Source organism: Barbus barbus (genome assembly GCF_936440315.1).
Source record: "Barbus barbus genome assembly, chromosome: 17".
Lineage (NCBI taxonomy): Eukaryota > Metazoa > Chordata > Actinopteri > Cypriniformes > Cyprinidae > Barbus > Barbus barbus.
The window spans coordinates 10373782-10394202 of record NC_136745.1 but is presented as its reverse complement, the minus strand read 5'-3'; the positions used below and the strand labels follow the sequence as shown (position 1 = coordinate 10394202).

At 36.1% G+C, this 20421-nt stretch overlaps 1 protein-coding gene across 1 annotated transcript in view; it reads left to right on the top strand.

Moving 5' to 3' along the window:
- Positions 1–19007, top strand: part of LOC306883571 (GPI ethanolamine phosphate transferase 2-like) — a 137894-nt gene extending 118887 nt beyond the window's left edge. Inside the window, exons 11-13 of the mRNA XM_079438934.1 lie at positions 657–975; positions 7014–7177; positions 17719–19007. Of these exons, the coding sequence (XP_079295060.1) occupies positions 657–975; positions 7014–7177; positions 17719–17935 (700 nt within the window). The 3' untranslated portion in view covers positions 17936–19007. The remainder of the gene's footprint in view (positions 1–656; positions 976–7013; positions 7178–17718) is intronic.
- The last annotated feature ends 1414 nt before the right edge of the window (positions 19008–20421 follow it).

The following is a 20421-nucleotide window of genomic DNA, read 5'->3' as shown; positions in this document are numbered from 1 at the left end:
AACTGAGCAATGGAGAAAAGCTAGTGTTTTGAATGGTGAGTGGATTCTAACTTAAACGCCTCGGATTGGCAGTTGTGTTCAAGAAATCAACAGATATGTCTGTGATTGGCTACACTGCTCAACGGTGTAATTAACGCTTAAATTATATTATATACCGTAATGCTAATATTACAATCAGATCTAGTTTAGCATGTTGTACTGTATATTATCCCATTAAATAGCTTCAGTATACTTTGTCCTGACAGTAGGAGCATTTATTTGAGGTATTTTGCGTACTGTATGGTCTGTCAGTATATCTGATGTTGACCTGATATTGTCCCAGCAATTTTGCTGCATTTACTAGGCTACATTGTCAAAAGCAAGAAGGTGGTCTTTCAGGCGGTTTCTGCTGATTTCCTCCAGATGACCCCACTGACCCCTTGTGAGCTATAATAAGTAATTTCTGCTCTCTTCTGCCAAGCACCAAACTTCGCTGTTATTGATTCTCTCCAGACTTCACAAGCTTTGCCCGAGATGAAGACGAGCCTTCAAACAAAAGGGTGCTTGCAGTCGATATCGATTCTTCCGTGTGTAAGAAAGAGCGCGGGTGAAAATGTGTGTCTTTGATGAGCCTAAACAAGAATATTTCCTTCTGTTTTTCTCACGTTCTCTTTCAGAGGAACCGTCGAGGCGCGATTCGTCTACGTTTTCGTCCTCGGTATCTTGTTCACCGGCGTGAAGGACCTGTTACGCTCGCAGGTGATGTCGTCAGCGGTGGACAGCGGGCGGCTGAAGAGCAGAGGACTGTGGGAAGTGTACAGTGGTGTGGTGTTATTGGTGGCTCTGCTGTTCAGGGCTCATAATTTGCCCACGCTGGCCTGCTGTCTGCTCATCCAGACCGTCATGGCTCAGTTCATCTGGAAGAAGCTGCACTACGATGCTGCCCAGACCACCATCATGCACTACTGGTTCGGCCAGGCTTTCTTCTACTTTCAGGTAATGATGAGAGAACATCTTTAAGAATGGCTTGGTTTAGTGAAGACAATACTGGTCTGGTTTCCTCCATTAATGCATATCCATTAAATAATTGCAGTTTCATTGTTCTCAGGATGTTTTCACACGTTGGGGTCGATCTCTCGGCCTAAACCCAAGTTTTTTTCCATCGAGAGTTGAAATACTTTTCACATTGAATTTATGAATGATTTACATGGAAATCATAAATAAGGCTGATTGTCCGTATCTGGCACCGAACCTTGGTATGTTTGCGTTATCATCATTGCAATACCACCATTGAGACTAGTTAATGAAGGAAGCAAAGGCAGCAAAAAGGGAAGCGTTTGTTGAAATGACATGTTTTTGTCTGGTTTAACTAACAAGATTTTTCATATGAAGAACTATACTTTTGACTTTCTGCTGCAGTGTTACTATTGTTAACTAAAACTATTCAAAATAATTTTCATTAATTGAAAAAAAAGCTAAAATATAAATATTAAATAGGAAAATATTAAACATAAAACACTAATTAGAAATGTTGCCTTGACCACTGATATAAAAAATATTAGACATAAAAAATATGTAAAGATATGTTCAAATATTACTAAGTTACTAAAACTAAAACCGAAATACTGAAGCTAACTAAAACTGAAATAAATTGAAGATAAATAGAAAATGACAAAAGCAAACAAAAAAATTACTAAAACCTAAGTTAAAATTAAAGCTCAAAATATAAAAATTAAAAGCTAATTCAAATATTAAATAAAATATAAAATAATTATATTATACAATTTTAAATAATATATTGAATATTTCAGTATTAATAATTCAAAAAATCAAAATATTATAGTAGTTTATAAATGTTACTGCAAGAGACTCAACGACTGCAGTCTGCTGACTAAAATCTATTCCTTTGTAGACAAGAAAAATGCATTATACAGGAAAGCACTTCACTTCTGCAAATTAGGCTGGCTTGTGAACAGAATTTGAATCCTACCCTAAACCATATTGATCCATATGGAAGATGAAACAAACCTGAGTGCATAAATGCCCTTTAGTCTCATAAACAATGACGACAGCAGAATTCTTCCATTCATTTCAGATTTCCATTATAGAATCTTGACTCAGCAAAACGTGCAGGACTTTTCTTTACATATTTTACCAATTCAACCATAAAATCATCAGCTGCTGCTGCTGGAGACATTTTCAATAGCTTGTTTCTTTATTTCTAGCAGCAGGTTTAGTTACAGCCGTGACAGTTTGAAATCTGGAAAAAAAAACAATGAAGAGGCTTTCAGAATTAATATATTTTAGCAACTTCCATTGCAACCAATTGATGATTGTGAAAATAAATAAAATATGCATGTTAGGGCAACCAAAGACCCAATGACGCGTGGTTTCATTCCAACTCTTGCTAGTCGGTTGCGTTGTAATGGGGGCAAGACTTTTTCTAGACAGCATTTGATTAGACTAAAATATGTACAGTGCAACATGAGTGATTAATATTTTAGGTCTGTTTTTGAAATGTGCGTATCAGCAAAAAAATAAAAAATTACCCAACTTTATACTACTCATCAAATTTTGAATAATTAAGATGTTTTATGTTTTTGAAAGAAGTCTCTTCTGCTCACCAAGGCAGCATGTATTTAATCAAAATTCAGTAAAACTGTAATATTGTGAAATAATTGAATTCAAACTTTATTCCGTTTATAAATATTTTTCAAATTTAATGCATTCCTGTGATGCAAAGCTGAATTTTCAGCATCATTACTCCAGTCTTCAGTGTCACATGATCCTTCAGAAATCATTTTAATATGCTGATATGTACTCAGTTATTATTATTATTATTATTGATGATCAATTATTAGTAATCAATGTTGAATGTTTGTCAGTGTTGAAATACCATAATGCATCTTTTCAGGATTATTGGATTAATAGAAAGTTCAAAAGAACTGCATTTATTTGAAATAGAAATATTTTGTAACACTATAAAGGTCTTTAATGGTTTTTTTTTTTACTTAATTACTTTTTCTTTGTTTTACTGACCCAAAACTTGTGAATCACAGTTTCCACATAAATATTAAGCAGCAAAAACTGTTTTTATCTTTGATAATAATACAACATCACAGGAATAAATTCAATTTTAAAATATCAAAAATAATTTTTAAATTGTAATATTTCATAGTTTTACTGTTTTTACTTCATTTTTTTGCATCAGATAAATTTCGCTTTGGTGAGCATAAGAGACCTCTTTTAAAAACATTACATTTTTAATTATTCCAAAATTTTGACTTTTAATATAAATGACCTCAAAACTGACAGACATGCAATAAAAGTCACAAAACTTTTTTGTCTAACTGATGGCAGATGGATGGACTGTATATAAACCTGATCAAAATAATCATTTTTATAATGAAACATCGAGAGTAAATCAGATCAGAGCTGAGTTGCGGTGTGTGTGTGTGTGTGTGTGTGTGTGTGAAATGGAGGGTCATAAATGATGCTTTACTGGCCAATTATCATTTAAAGCACCCGAGCATAGAATTATGGTCTTGACAATGACATCATCATCGAGGGAAAGTCAGGGTCAATGCAACTGAACTGTCAAAGGACAGATATATTCTTCTCTCTCTCTAGTAATTAAGCAGGATGGAGGTGATTGTTAATTGTCACATTAATTTAGCTCATTTTGTCAGGCCAAGCCCTTTTTCCGCCCAGTCTGACACTGCAAACTAGCATGAAATAATGGGAGTAAGAGAGGCAAGAGGAGAGCGATTGAGGAGGAGGATTTTCCAAATCTGCCTGTCCTGACAGGAGAGGCCGGAGTGACAGACACAGCCTCCTGTGAGCCGCTGACAGGAAAGAGCGGGATCTGTTTGTTTGTTTCCCCTCTTCCTCATCCATCCATCAGCCGAGGGACCCTCAGACTCGAGTCTGTCAGCAGAGACTAGAAACACGGTGCTTCTCTCACCTCACCTGAATAACTGCAGGACGCCTCAAGCCTCTGCTGAATCACTTTACTACTGTTTATATCAGCCGTTTCCAAACATTCTCTGTCAACCCAACCAAATATTGAATCAAATATTTACCTGAAGTCCCACGTGAAATCTTAGATTAATATTTTAAACAATTTAACATTTACATGTTCTTGCTTTATGTTGGTTAATGGTCAGTTGACATTATTATTTTTTTTTGAAAATCTACTTTTAGTAGGTGCTGAAAAATATTTATTATATAGGGCTGCATTGTAGCAACTCATAATGTAATAACTGCACATAATGTAATAAGTATTACATTATTATTGTAATAAAATGTCCATAATAATTTTCTCAAAATGTAATCAAATCTTGAGCTCAATGTAATAACAAGTATTACATTATGAGACATTTATTACATTATAAACTCACCAAAAATAGTCAAATTTCATAATTGTAATAGGCTTTTAAAAATAAAAACATCAGTGCTTTCAAAATTGCATTGTACTGCACGTTTCATCATCCGTTGCTTAATTTCCATGCCCTTTTACATTGATAAACCACAGTTAGATCACAGTACCAACTACAGTACGGATGCTCTCATGGCTATCATTGTTTTTATTCAAGTATCAAAATATTCTGCGTTCCAGAATTCTGATGTTGTTAGAACACATCAGAGACAGGAGAAAAAACTGCTAAAAATGTGAATATGAACTATAAATGAGTATAATCGGTGTAGGTATAATAAGACTTGTTAAATATAATTATAATAAACAGCTACAGTAATAGTATTATGGTGAAGAATAAGCCAAAGACAAGTTTCTTTTTGTGTTATGTGAAGCAAGGGCATAGGTTTGATTTTGACATTGGTGGGGAAATAAAGTGTAAGCAGCCCAGTATAAGGGACAGTCAAAATAGTTTGTGTGTGTGTGTGTGTGTGTGTGTGATATGAGATAGAGATACAGAGATAAATGTCAAAATGCATCTCAGATGTGAACATATTTGCTTTGCTTAATCTTTTCATTTACAAATTACTTCTAAAAAGAAATATATATTTCCTTTTAAAAATAATTTGTGTGTGTGTGTGTGTGTACACAAACAAATGAATTATTAAAGGACATATATATTTATTTTAGAATTAATTTGTACATCAAAAGACTAAGCAAATATGTTCACGTCTGAGATTCATTTTAGCATTTATATAGAATAAACTAATAAACTATAGCTAAACTTTAGTGAGGGGACATTGTTCCTCTTAACATCATGAAAAAAAAATATTTTTTTAATTTATTTTGAGAGTTCCCCTTTTGTTTAGTTTAGCTCTCTAAACTGGGTGTGGCACAATGCTTTCTGTATGGATTTAATATGGAATGTTACTTAAATATGGGAGCAGTTGGCAATCTTATTTGCACGTTTTAAACACTTACAGTAGATTATGCTCTTTGGCTATGCATTAAATGCACTCCCTTGAAAGAGCGCAGTTTGCTGAAATATTTACTTTAATTTCTCAGGTAATTTCCGTGGTATGATAACAACGACAGTGGTTGCATATAAATATATTTTAATTGTTTGATAAAAATTCATGCATCTTCATTTTTATGACCAAATTTGGAAAAAAAACTAATAAAAGTCCAAAGTCTAATGTAGTAGATTGCATTATCTGCCTCAGGCAACGGCAGCACGGAGCACGAGTTAAATATTTCTTCACAATAAAAGTTCACAAGGTAGCCTAAGAAGCCTAATTTTCTTTTAATGTAGTAGCTTATTTTACATAAAACGATTATGCTTTGTGGTCAAATTTATTATCTTGAAAGATAATTATAATATTGTAAACATGAATTTAAATTATGTGCTGGTATTACCTTATGAACTGTGATTACATTATAAATTGCCACAGTGTGTTCATAATGTAATACATTTCTCATACAATAACCTATTACATTATGTGAAAAATTATTACATTACAAAAATTATTACATTATGAGCTCAAGACAAAAATGTAATATTACATTATGTGCAATTTTTACATTATGTGCAGTTATCACATTATGAGTTGCTACATGCATGTATACAGTATAGGGATTAGTAATAATCATAATAATACATTATTATTAATGTCCTTGGTTCTCTGATGTTGGTTGGTTAATGGTCAAATAACATTTAAAGATTTTTTAGTTAATTTTTTTTTTTATTATTATTTTTGAAATTATTTATATATAGGGCTGCATGAAAATTTTTTTTTGTTTGTTTTCTTTTCTTTTCAAGGTTCTCCGATGTTGGTTGATTGTTAAATGACATGATTTGTTTTAGGTAGTGTTTTATTTTGATTCGTTTTTATATTAAGAATATTTATATATAGGACTGCATGCATATAGGGCTTAATAATAATAATAATTATAAATAGTAGTAGAAATATCAGTATTTTAATCCTTTAAAATTGAAGATATAAATATATTACTGTTGTAAATTAAATAGTAAATTATCCTGTGAAATTACAAAAAAAGAGTATTTGATAATTATAATAATTTAATTTTACACTGGAATGTAAAATACTAATATTTACATCTTAAATTTTGCACTTTCAAACATTCAGATCCTCAAGGTTTTATTTTGGTGGAATACTATTGAAATGCTGTAAACTTCTATCCACAGAAATGTTGGAAATTATGCAAATGTGAGCGTGGTGCACATTGCGTTCCCAAAATGAAACACAGCCCAGAAGACTATACACTTATTGAATAAAATCTCTGCCTATGATTTTATAATCGCACTATACTATATTGAAATTAAATTTTTATGGAGATGTGCATCCGCATTTATTTATTTTAATTTAACAATCGATTATTATCTTTTCATCAACTCAAGAACCCCTATTTAGCATATATTTACAGTTAAGGGGTTTTCAAAGTCACTAGCACAAAGTATTAAAGGAGTTAACTCAAAAATATTAATTCCCCTCGCTCTCATATTATTCCAGACAGCCATGGCACATTCATTTTTGGGGTCTTTATAAAATATCAAAATGCATGTTAACCTATGCGTGTCAATGTTTTATGGTCTCTTCAGGGAAACTCTAATAACATCGGGACGGTGGACATCTCTGTGGGTTTTGTGGGTCTGGAGAGTTATGTGGAAGCACCTGCCATTTTCCTGACGGCGCTGAGCACCTACGCAGGACCGCTGCTCTGGGCCTGTCATCTGCTGTGTTTCCTCGGCTCACAGAGAGACAGGTAACACACACACACACACACAAGCTCATGTTGTAGGACTAGAGTTATATGATCTTGTAGTATTCTGAGAGAGCATATACCTGGAATATATTACATTTATAATATATTCACAAAGAAAACTGTTTTAAATTTCATTTTAAATGTAAAAATATTTCACAATGCTCTCTTGATGAGCTTTAGAGTCTTCTTTCAAAAACATTAAAAATTCAAATATTTGAACTGCAGTGTATTACGTGTTGTTTAGTTGATGTTTGTGTTTGAAGTATTCAGTGTGTTTTATTAGGAATCGAAAGCCGTGACCTCGGCATTGTAAGTATCAAGGTTAGTACTTGATACTTACTGGACTCATTTAGTATTTTTTTCGGGTTATAAGTTGAATTTTTCTAAAAGTGAATTATTTCCAGTAAATTCAGCTGCATTAAGTATCTCATAATCAAATTTCCAGTTCAGAGTTGTCAATAACCAAGTACTTAGGCGTCCAAGTAACACTTGGTCCAAGTCCAAGTAGATATGCTGACTTGTTTAAAGTTAACTTTAACCCTTTATTAGAACTTACTAAATCTTTGTTTTTATCATGGAAACCCCCTCCCCTCTCACTAATAGGAAAGGTAAATGCAGTCCCAAATTTTTATATTTATTTCAATGTTTGCTCATATTTATTCCCAAGTCTTTTTTCTCCAGTCTGGAAAAAATAATTTCTTCTTTTATCTGGAATAACAAACCCAGACGAATAGGTCTAAAGCATTTGTTTAAGCCAAAGGAGGTGGGAGGTTTGGCTTTGCCTCACTTTCAAACTTACTACTGGTCAGCCAACTTTAGAAACTTGTTATACTGGGTGCTACATGATTTGCAATTGTGTAAACCTCTCTGGGTCCAAATAGAGGCTATATGTTTCTCCCCAGTCACATTAACATCTTTGCTCTGTTCTCCTGTCCCTTCCACTCATAGTATCTTGATTAAGAATCCAATTGTTAAACATTCTCTGAGGATTTGGACTCTACAGCTTAAGGGTCTTTCTTCAGCTGCACCCATTGCCAGTAACGTTTCTTTTCCACCTTCTCTTTTTGATGGGGCCTTTAATATTTGGAAGTCACAAGGCTTAGTCACGATTGACCAGCTATTTATAGATAACAATTTTGCTTCCTTTGACCAACTTAAAAAACAATTCAGTTTGCCTAATTCACATTTATTCCGATATCTTCAAGCTCGAAGCTTTGCCCATAAACATTTTTCGGACTTCCCCGCTGCTCCACCTAGTGGTATTTTGGAGGGCATTTTACATCAGTATAGATGTATTAGGGGTGCCATATCAAATATTTATAATATAATAACAAACAAACCCCATCTAGTAGATCATTAAAATCTCTCTGGGAGGAAGATTTAAGTATTATGTTAGAAAATGAAACTTGGGATGCTGTCTTAAAAAGGATACATTCTTCTTCAGTTAACTCTAGACAGGCTTATTCAATTTAAGGTAGTTCATCGTATTTATTGGTCTAGGGGACAGCTTAGCAGGATATTTCCTGATTTGGACCCTACCTGTCCACGTTGCGGTGTGGAGCCAGCATCCCTGCCTCATTCTTTTTGGGCCTGTTCTAATTTATTAAGGTTTTGGGAAATAATTTTTAAGAGTTTCTCCAGACTCTTAATGATGTCATTGAATAAATATGAGCGCTGCACATTTCAAGTCAAAACGTGGCACGGATGTCTTTATTTGAATGTATCTGAAGGGAACCGACTGTCCTCAGAAACGTGTCGTTGGCAATTTAAAGGCAGGGTATGTCATTTTTCAAAAACACTTTAGAAAACTGTGTCGGGGCCGAGTACCAAAACAAACTTGTAGCCAATCAGCAGTAAGAGGCGTGTCTACTCGTGATGTGGAGGAGAAGAGGGTTCAGTGAACAGCCGAGCCGAGCGACAGAAAGATAGAGATGGCGAATAAAAAACAAAAGAGGAAAAAGACTGCGGAACGATAAGGCAAGAAGTAGGACCCGTGTAAATATCGGATCAGCTTTCCAGCGCTGGAGAGAACTCAAGGAGCGGAAGGCCTGCGATCGGACGCCAAGGTTGCTTTGTTTCTTCCAGATAGGCGAGTAAAATCGTGTCTACACCGGACGCGACGTAACAACTAAAGTCTGCCTACACTGAACGCATGTATTTAAGGCGAGAATGTAGTTGTTTAAAACTCAAATCTGTGGTTTATTTATAAAAACAGCGCCTATTTGAAAATGTGCTTCGCCGATTTCGGAGACATGAGCTCCACGCGATCACCGGGCGCTCATTGCTCATGTATCCTGAAGAGAGGAGCATAACCTCGGCTGGCTCTGATGTCTCTGTAGTGTATAAACATAACATATAATTAGTTTTGGGTAAATCTATCCAAACTACCGAAGATGCAAGTCCGAAATTTGCGTATGGTATTGAGAAACGCGTGCAGATTAACGTTACGTCAGCAGACTATTTGTCTAATCTTCTTAGTACTTTAGACTGATGGAAACGCAGACAGCAACAGGTCTTGGGGAAAAAATGTTCCTGGGAAAAACCTTCCTGGGACATATTGTTCCAGGTAATTTCAGTGGAAAAGCGGCTTATGTTTCACAGAACTAATCGTTTTCTGGGTTGCGTAGGCTACATATACGTGGGGCGGATCTATCAAAATAGGGGCGTAACCCTTTTGGGGTAGGGGCGTGTTTGTTTTGGTGATTTCAAATAACATTGGCTTCCAGAAATCGCTTACCCTGCCTTTAATTTCATTTTACCTATAATTCCTGATTAAGCAGCTTTTATGAGCAGGAGCTGTTTTGTGTACAGCCGTTACCTGGGAAAGCGCAGTATTTCAATAATTGGAATAATTGTTGTTTTAACGATGTGTGATTTTACATTATCGGTATTTTGCCAAAAACCAAACAAAGCAGGTTAGACTAGTGCACGCGCATTTAGAGTGTGTTCTTTCACTGCGTGATTAAGTCTATTAAAATGCATTTAGAATGATCACAAAATTGAAGATATAGGGGCAGAAATTGTATATATTTATATCATATAGTAAATCAATATCACACGAAGAGTGACGTTTTTTTCTCCAAAAATCAGCATGATTACATATAGATTTTTTACAACAGTTCAAAAAACAAAAAGTTAATTTAGATACTTGCATTTTAGACACCATATTGCCTGTTTTTGCTCTATTTCGACAACAAAAATAATTCCAAAACACAGCCACCATAGCACAGTTTTACTTCTCCGAGCAATGACGGTCGTTCTGAATGGATCAACTGTTTAAATGATTCGATTCAATCGTAATGACTCACTTATTAACAGTGACTTGCTGACACCTACTGGTGGTTTTAATTTAACGTTTAAAGTATCTTTTGATTTATTTATTTTTTATAATTTCAAACGAGTATTCAACATTTGATGTCTTGTATATCAAAACATTACTTCTGCATTTGTAACTTATTTATTTATTATATCTCTCATTTGAATTACTAAAATAGCTTAAAGCGAAATTAAAATCTGTAATAAAGATTTAAAATAAATGATTAAATAAAAAACTTCTTAAAATCACAAAGACTGAAACTTTAAAATAAAAATTTAATTAATACAATTTTAATAAATCAAAATATGAATAAAAACTATAATAGCATCTCAATTATACTAAAATATCTGTATATTTTTGCAGCTCTTTGGGAACATTTGAATTGCCATAATTAGAGTTTTTACACAAAGTGTGGCAAAGAACATTGTGTTTTACTCAACAATGGCCCCTTTAAAAAGAGTTGTATGCAATAATGCTGCAACAATATTCCGATGTGATGCTTTTTTATTACAAATACTGCAGTGCAGTAAAAAAGCTTAAAATGACTCATGAGTTAAAGGGCAATAACAGCGCTTCTGTAGTTCACTGTAATAGGGACGTCTTTTTTCCTCAAAGCAAACCTCTTCTTTCATTTTCTTTATCCTTAGAAATTTGTGCTGCTTTTTTTCAAAAAAATCTCTACATTTTTATCACTTTGAAATAGAAGACAGACAAAAAAGATTGTTTTCAAAGATGCAGGCCACATCCACATATCAGTGATGCGTAATTACAGAGCATTATGGGAATATTAATCAGTGCTAGACTTCTTAAGATAATTGTTTTAATGGCGCTTGAAGTGATCTGTCAGAGCGAATGAGGAATCGGGGGCAGTTATTAGAGCTCGAGCTGGTAATGATGGTACAATTAGAGCCACTCACAGAACAATGAATAATGGAAATCATACCGAGACAATCAGACTTCGCCCAGGATACACACACACACACACGCACACACACACACAGAGAATTTACTGGCCTCTTGATTTTTACACACTGAAATTATTCTTTAAGAGGTCATTCCAGGAGAAATCAAATTTTCCTTGGTCTTTTGAGCTAAAAGATTTCAATGTGCCATCAAAACATACTGTAACGTTCAGCACTCAAGACTTTCTCCGCACTCTGCAAAAGCGTTCTGACATCAGACACGTAAGACCACGTACATGCACACTGAGGTGTTCAGAAACTTTTTCCATCCAGTCATGATGAGGTAATAAGGAGCAAGTACTGTAGGATAGATACTGTTATTGCAAAACAGCTGGAGAACTTCAAGGGTTAGTTCACCCAAAAATTAAACGCAAGTCCTAATTCTGTCATTACTCACCCTCATGTCGTTCCAAACCCATAAGTCCTTTGTTCATCTTCAGAACACAAATTAAGATATTTTTTATCAAATCTGAGAGCTCTCTTACCCTTCGTAGACAGCAATGCAACTGCAATGTTCCCAGGTCCAGAAATGCAGCAAGGACATCTGTAAAATAGTCTTTGAGCTTGTAGTTTGGGCTTAACTCATAAAGCGATACAGTTTAAAGAGTTAATAAAGTAAGTCATGTGGCTTATTTCTAAGATAAACCGTTTGGTTTTGAGTTTATTATGGGCTTGTTCTTAATTGTTGTTGTTGTTTTTTCTAGCAATATCTGGCAACGCTAAGTCAAAGTCAAAACATACTCTGTGATTTTATTACACCACATGCAGAAAATACTCAACACAGATATGCGTTTAAAAACATCATTAACAGCTACAGTATTTGTTCAGTTCGGTTCTGTACACATTTCTGTGAATGCTGTTGTTACTACCTGAATTTCATGAGAGTTCATGTGGTTGTAGAATTAAAGGTGGGGTATGTAATTTTTCCAAAACGCTTTAGAAAATTGAGTCGGGGCCGAGTACCAAAACAAACTTGTAGCCAGTCAGCAGTAAGGGGCGTGTCTACTCCTGATGTGGAGGAGAGAGTGTTCAGTGAACAGCCGAGCCGAGCGACATAAAGATAGAGATGGCGAATAAAAAACAAAAGAGGAAGACGTTTGCGGAATGATAAGGCAAGAAGTAAGACCCGTATAAATATCGGATCAGCTTTCCAGCACTGGAGAGAACTCAAGGAGCGGAAGGCCTGCGATCGGACGCCGAGGTTGCTTTGGTTCTTCTCGATAGGTTAGTAATACCTTGCGTGTCTACACCGGAAGTGGCACGCCGCAATAGCTAAAGTCTGCCTACACTGGACCATTGCAAAACATTTGAAATTTGTGTCTTATAATGACTTCTATAGTATTTTGTCGCGCTGATCTCGTCCGTTGTAGACACGGTGTAACATTGTTTTTGCTTTGTTTCACAGAACTAATCGTTTTTTGGGTTGCGTAGGCTACATATGTGTGGGGCAGAGCCATCAAAATAGGGATGAGACCCTTTTGGGGTAGTTTGTTTCGTGTTTGTTTTGGTGATTTCAAATATCAACATTGGATTCCAGAAATCGCTTACCCCACCTTAAACAGTTGTCTGAACTGTGTGTACTGAACAGGATTAAGCACTAAAAGGTGAACTGACAACCAAATTGAGCTGCAGTGTGTATGTGGCCTTTGTGTAGCAGCTGCAGACCCTTCAGAAGGATCCCAACGTTAAAGCATGCCGCTGCATTTTATTAGAGTTGTTTCTCATTTTTGCATGCAAACACAGAGGGCATTTACATACTGTAAAAGTTTTAAAGGCACAGTAGTCTTAGGTGGGGTTTGGGAGTTGTTGTTTTCATCATCTGTAAATTAAATATTAATATTCATGATTTGATTTAAATAATTCTAGTGCTTAGACTGGTGTAGTTGTGATGAAATTCATATCTGGTTATCATAAATCACAGGATGCATGCATTATTTATTTGCTTTTACACCAGCACTTTAGTATTGCACCACCTTTTTTCACTTTGCAGTTGTAATGCCTGAGAAATTCTCTTCTCAAAATTGTATTCTCAGTGAGAATGATACATTGCTTGCAATTCTGAGAAGATTAAAATACATTTATGCCATCACTGTCCATAGAAGTGTGTGTAAACACTCCTCTTAATGGTATATTATGTCAGTTCTGATGACAATTTTTAATTAATTATTATAAATATACTACTAATTATTGAATTTTGAATTATTGAGGAATTAATTATTGAAGTATGAATAATAGCAACAAATATTAATAATAATAAGAAGAATTACAATTGTTGTTATTCCATTTTTGTCCTCAAGTACAAAGTGACATCAGTATAACACTGTCATTTAGTTATAGCAAAAATGTCACTGGAAAAAAAGTGTCTGTTTTAAACACACGTTTAGTAGTGCTGCAATTCTGATGCTGCTTTTTAAAAAATTTTGTCAATTTTTGCCTTTTAATTTACATGAAAATTGGCATTTTTGGTGCAAAAAAACTGTTGCTAACATTATAAATGGACTTCTTGGGAAATGGTTTTAAATGGTTCTTAGTTATCTAGTCTTTCAGAAGAAGAGTTTAGCCTCTGTTTTAGTAAGAACATCACAATGTGTGCAACATATCAGAAAAAAAGAGTATGGGATAGAAACAGGATGTTTGTGGGACAGATGGGCATTGTTTGAGCAGCATCCTGCACCAGTGGACTATTTGCATGGCTTGGGAGTGTTTGAATTGCACTCTTTGGACCCTGGAATCAATATGAACAGCTGCATTTGTGTCAGTGATGTCAGGAGTGAGCAAAATTCTAAATGAAAGAACTGGTAAAACTCTGAACAAATTAATCAGCTGAAATTTTAATGGAAGTTGGAATTTTATTTGGAATGACAAAAATAGGAATTTACTGAATTGCAATTCAAAGAAATTGAACATGGATTCTGAGAAAGCTCTTCTTCCTCACTGATCCACAAACTGTAGGTTAATTAATCAATCTCGATCAGCCATTCCATCTATAAGAGTTCTAAACTTTCAAACTTCAAAGCTATTCAAACTTTGCTTTTCTAGTTAACATTTTGTTGTATTATTTTCTTTGAATTTCAACCAATTTAGCTTCCATTCACTTTCAAACTTCTGCATCCCATTTTACTTCCTCAATTAAAATTCATTACTCAAATTGGACATTAAAAGGCATTTGCAATTCGCATGACCCTGGTAGATGCACTCTACATATCCCATAATCCCACATAAATGCAGAGGATCAAACTCTGCCTGTGTGAACCACCCACTCTTCATTTATAATAAGTCTGTCCCTGTGAGGCTCGAAGATTTCCCCTAAAGTGCTGTCCGACTATAGAGCCTGATAAATGACCGTCTTAAGTGGTGAGACATTCAGTCTGACATATATAATTCAGCATGCTCAGTCAGCAGTGTCACTACAGCACACACACAAGATCCAGGAAATGCTCTTTGATCAATACTCCGCTTTCAGCAATCCCAGCAGGCCCGGCTGACCCGTCCCCCATCTGAGCCGAGCATTTACACAATCCATTTGAGAGAGAGAAATACGGAGGGTTGTTAGGAGATATTTCATTTCCTCTGAGGCAACAGGTGCTTTGTGTTCAGGGATATTGAATCCGGCAAACAATCTACTACCCGAGTGTCTGAGGTGTGGATTTGAATTGCAAATGCCTTCATCCGCCGGCAAACTCCTCGTGAGGCGAAGAAGGACCACCGTTCTGTTCACAGAGATGTTTGTGACAGACGCGGGAAAATGATTTTAGGCAGTGCTGTCGGGAATCAGCAGCGGGGACTGTAATGTGGCTCTGCAGTTTACAGAAGATTCACTGCAAGTATGAGCAGCTCCACGGTCTGGAAATCAGCCGGTCTGTTTAGACAGGCGACCTGTCAGTCAAAACTAGACTGAACAGTATGTTGTTCCTCGGTTGATTCAGTATTAAATGTGGTTTGCTGTTGTTCTCTTGCATTGATTGATAGTGTGTCCAACAGAGCAGAGAACATTGTGTTTTCAGTCTGTCTACTCTAAGTAAACTGTATTGTCCTTTCTGTCACATTCCTACTTTGTAAAACTTGCGGAAGTAGTAGAAACTAACCAAGATTGCTCATGAATTCAGCATGTTACAACAGCAAAAACAAACAAATTTAAAGATACAGTTCACCCCAGAATTGAAAATTGTCATCATTTATTCACTCTCATGTCATTCCAAACCTCGTATGACTTTCTTTCTCCTTCAGAACACAAAAGAAGAAACAACATTAAATTACCATAAATGTAGTCCATATGCTTTGTGTCCCATCACAGGTTTGGCACCACATGACGGGGAGTAAATCACTGTCCCTTTAAATGTGTTTTGGTATTGATTTCTCCTGTCAGTCTTCGGATTTTGTCTTGTAACGTAATTTAAATTCACTGATTAGTTTCCAGGTTGAACCCTGCACCGCTATCTCACTTATCCTTGTCTAGTTCCCTTGTGAGCGTAATTATGCCGGAGAGGAAATCTCCCAGAATGAATCTCTCTCTCTCCCTGTGAGAGGGATTTTATGGGCCAGACTGCGGCAGTCCCTTTGGGTGGAAGAATGGAGTTTAAACTCACAACAAAACACGCCAGGCCATCGCGCTCATCAGGGGAGCATCTTCAGCTGGCTCGATCCAGCTTGCTGTTTGAGAAAGATCTGAGCTGCATGCTTGATTATTTTATCCCAATGTTTCACTTGTCATATCAGTATTGACAGAAAGCACTGTGTTTACCACTTTAGGGAATTGGGCTATCAATATTGATGTCGCCACAATAATAAATTTCCATTTTTAATGCAAGGCTGGTGCCGGAATGTCTTTGACTCATGTCCGCAGATCATAGAGCTTTTTCTGTTTGGTGCTGTACCTGCCCTACATCCAAATTCATGTGAACGAGGAATGAGGGCATTTGCTCCATGGAGAAACCAAACTCTCACAGTGCGAGTCAAAGGCTTACCGGACTGTTTGCACATTGAATCGCCTTGGGCTAGAGAAAAGATTTCTGATACAACAGCCTGCAATCCAGGAACCAGATTCTAGTGTCTGTCATATGAGTAAAACTTGTTCTTTCAGGCTGAAAATGAATATGTGTTCAAAACAAGAGTTAAATTGACAGAACGCTGTTTTATTATAGGTTGGGGCCATCTAGTCCAGTCCTGCCCAGTCTAGACCAGTTCAGTCCAAAGTAGTGTAAATCAGTCCAGTTTATAGGTTGAGACCATCTAATCTAGCCCAACCATTCAGTTAAATATAGTCTAGCTCAGTCAAATTAGTCCAGTAAAATCAGATTTACTTCAGTGAAATTTAGTCTAAACCAGTTTTATAGACTGAGGCCATTTAATCTAGCGGCTAGCCTAACCCACTTCAGTCTATTATAGTCCAGTCTAATCCATTTCAGTCCAACATAGTCCAAACCAATCCAGTCTGTCTTCAGCTCCAGTTTAAAGGTTGAGGTCTATTATCAACTCGGTCCAATTCAGTGCAAGGCAGTTCAGTCCAGTTAATAGGCTGAGGCCATTTAAACTAACCTAGCCCACTTCAGTTCATGCTAGTCCCTGCTCTTTCTGGTCCAATTCAGTCCCCTCTAATCCAAACCAATTCATTCCAAAATAATCTAGCCCAGTAACCTAGCCTACCAACTTCAATTCATGATAATTCAGTTCAATCCCTTTTAGTCCAGTCCAATTCAGTTCATTCCAATGTAATCTACCCCAGTCTAGTCTATTAGATTCAGTCTAGTTTATAGGTTGAGGACATCCAGTTTTGTCTATACTAGTACAGTCCTGCCCATTCAAGTCAAGTCCAGTCCAATTCAATTTAAAGTAGTCTAGTCCAGTCCAGTCTATCATAAACTCGTCTATTCCAGTCCTTCCCATCTAGTCCAGTCATGTGCATGCCAGTCTAACACAGTCTAAGCCAGCCTCATCAAGTCTATTCAAATCCATTAAGGTCACATTATCTTTTAGAACGTCAGAGTATTGCATCTAGACCTGTTGATGGCTGCGCCTTCAGACCATGGCAGGTGGCATTTGTCCTAATGAATGTACAATAGACGTTTGTCGTGAAACATGACATATAATCAAAGGTTAGTAAAGGATGTAATAGCTTTTCCATTAGCATTACGAGGAATGAACCACAGTCGATGAAACCTAATGGTTTTATGACTACAGTCTTTATAATGACACATATCATAGACTAAGTCCAGACCATAACCGGACTGCACGTCTTTATTCTGGTCTTTTTCTCTCTCTTTCAGGGCTCAGGGTCTTGGCCATGGCAGCTATTGCTTTGCGCTCCTGCGGTCCATCCCAGCCGTGTTTTACGTGGTTCTGGTCACTGGTCTCCGATACCACCTTTTCATCTGGAGCGTGTTTTCTCCGAAACTCTTGTACGAGGCCATGCACACCCTCATCACCTCCGCCGTGTGTCTGTTTTTCACCTTTATGGATCAGGAACGCTCAGCCAGACCATGAATACATAGGCAGAACCAAAGCCAAACTCAGGTACAGAACAAACGGTGCAGTTGAGTTTTGTAAACCAAAAGGAGAAATGAGAGAAAAAGCGATGGGAGAAGGTTTTTGGTAATTCTACTACAGTGAATGAGGTCAACGTTGAGAATTCAGAGCTTACATGGATTTTGCTCGCTCTGCTGACTTTTACTCATTTGTGTGTGTGTGATTTAAATTATTTTTATATTTTTTGAGGGGTCTTCGATGGTGCAGATAATGTATGGGAAGACTTGTGGGCATACATATGATAATCCCTCTCATTCGCTATGCAGTTTTCTTCCTAGAGCTTTTCAGATAATGGAGAGTGTAATTCTTTTTGTATCTTGCAATTTCCGTTCCTGACCATTGCTTCACCTCTAGAATAATATGAGATAAGATACATCATTAATAACTCTCCCCTCGCTGAGATCACAGCAGATGTAAACTCTTCACGCACTTTAAAGCTTTAAGGGATCTTTTAAATCATATCTAAACACAGCTACGTGTGATGTTTTAGTTTAATCTGCTTGTTGGGAATATGAATTGTAAACTGATTTATCTTGGTAAGTGTTGTTCTTTATCTCAGTGCTTAGATCTGGTTAATAATAAAACCAATCCTTTTCTGTTTGAGAGTAATTCATTTCTGCATGCTTTTTAATGTGTGACACAGTTTTGCCTCTCTGATTTGTTTTGATACAGTCGCTGTGTACAAGTTTTAAAGTTATGTTAAATGTCACTCATTAATCAATGACACTAGTTTTGCTTCCAAGGCTTATTCTCACCAAGGCTGAACTACAGTAGGTTGAAAAAAATTTACATTTAAAATAACTGTTTTCTGTTTGCATATATTTTCAAAACTTATTCCCTAGATGCAAAGGTCCAAAACTCCAGTCTTTAGTGTCACATGATCCTTCAGAAATCATTCAAATATGTTGATTTGCTGCTCAAAAAATATTTTTTATTATTTTCTTTCTTTTCTTTTTACTATGTGATGTTTTGCAATGAAAATGGGTGACATTTTTGTTTTTTCTATATTAAATAAATGTGAAGGGATCATACATTTTTAATGTTTCTTATTGTTACTGTCATGTTGAAGTCTGTAATGTCAAGTAACATCAGGATGCTGATGCAAGATGCATTTCAAAATCAGAACTGATAAAGGAATAGTTGAGGATTCTGGAATCATTTGAATTGTTAAACTCTGTACAATTCCCAACCCTAACGGTAGTAGGAAGTGGGCGTTTGAGATGTCTGTTTCCTCCCAGTGAATCATGCTCTGCTTTGACCTTTTTATTGGCTGGAGAAGTTGATTTTGTAACCTAATGGCTTTCTGAACTGCAAACATCCTCCAGGGAAAGAGTGGAGAGTGTAGAGTCTCTCTCACTGGAGCGACCGCAGTCTGGAGGTTTAGTTTGACCTCTGGGATTCAGTTCAGATCGCACTGTGTTCTGAGTGCCTGATTTAGAGACCCGTAGAGTACACTAATTGTACCTTTCCAAGGGTAAAAATGCTCAATATTTGACATTTGAACGATTATCCTTCATTTTATATAAGGGGTAATGTTCACTCAGCTGGTCATTATGGCTAATTAAATCCCAGCACGTAGTGCTTCATCCTGAGGGTGTTTATTTTGCAATCATGACTACGACTGTGCATTATTCTGCTTATTGCACAGCAGCTTACCAAATAAATGCACATTACATATTCATTTGAGTTCAAATTACGTGTTTATGTGAGAAGAAAGAGAGTACAGTGATTACAGTCATTTAAAAAAATATGACCATGTAATACTATGACTGACTAATCAGAATCAATTATTCCAGAGAGCCGTATGATAAGTATTCATTTATTACTGCTGTGAGATTTCATGTGGTAAATTATTAGATGTTTTGCAGTTTCTTATTTAATTTAAAGGTTCAACAAAAAAATTATATTATTTACTCACCTCCAGGCCATCCAAAGATGTAGATGAGTTTGTTTCTTCATCAGAACAGATTTGAAGAAATGTAGCATTACATCACTTGCTCACCAATGGATTCTCTGCAGTGAATGGGTGCCGTCAGAATAAGAGCCCAAACAGCTGATAAATACATCACAATACTCCAGAAGTAATCCACATGAAGTTGCATGTTTGTAAGAAATTGTTGATTACTTGTAAATAATTGTGATGTTTTTATCAGTTGTTTGGGCTCTCATTCTGACGGCACCCATTGCAGAGGATCCATTGGTGAGCAAGTGATGTAATGATACATTTCTCCAAATCTGATGAAGAAACAAACTCATCGCTATCTTGGATTTCCAGCCAATTTTCTTTTTTGGGTGAACAGTTCCTTTAAAATTTCAGTTTGCATGTCTTTTCGTTTTTTAATGTATTTTGTTCTTTTTTTAAAATCACTTCTTAATGTTGACCGTGGTGTGTGATAACCAGTGTTCTTCTCAGACTAACCAGTGTTCACTAACTCTCTCAGTAC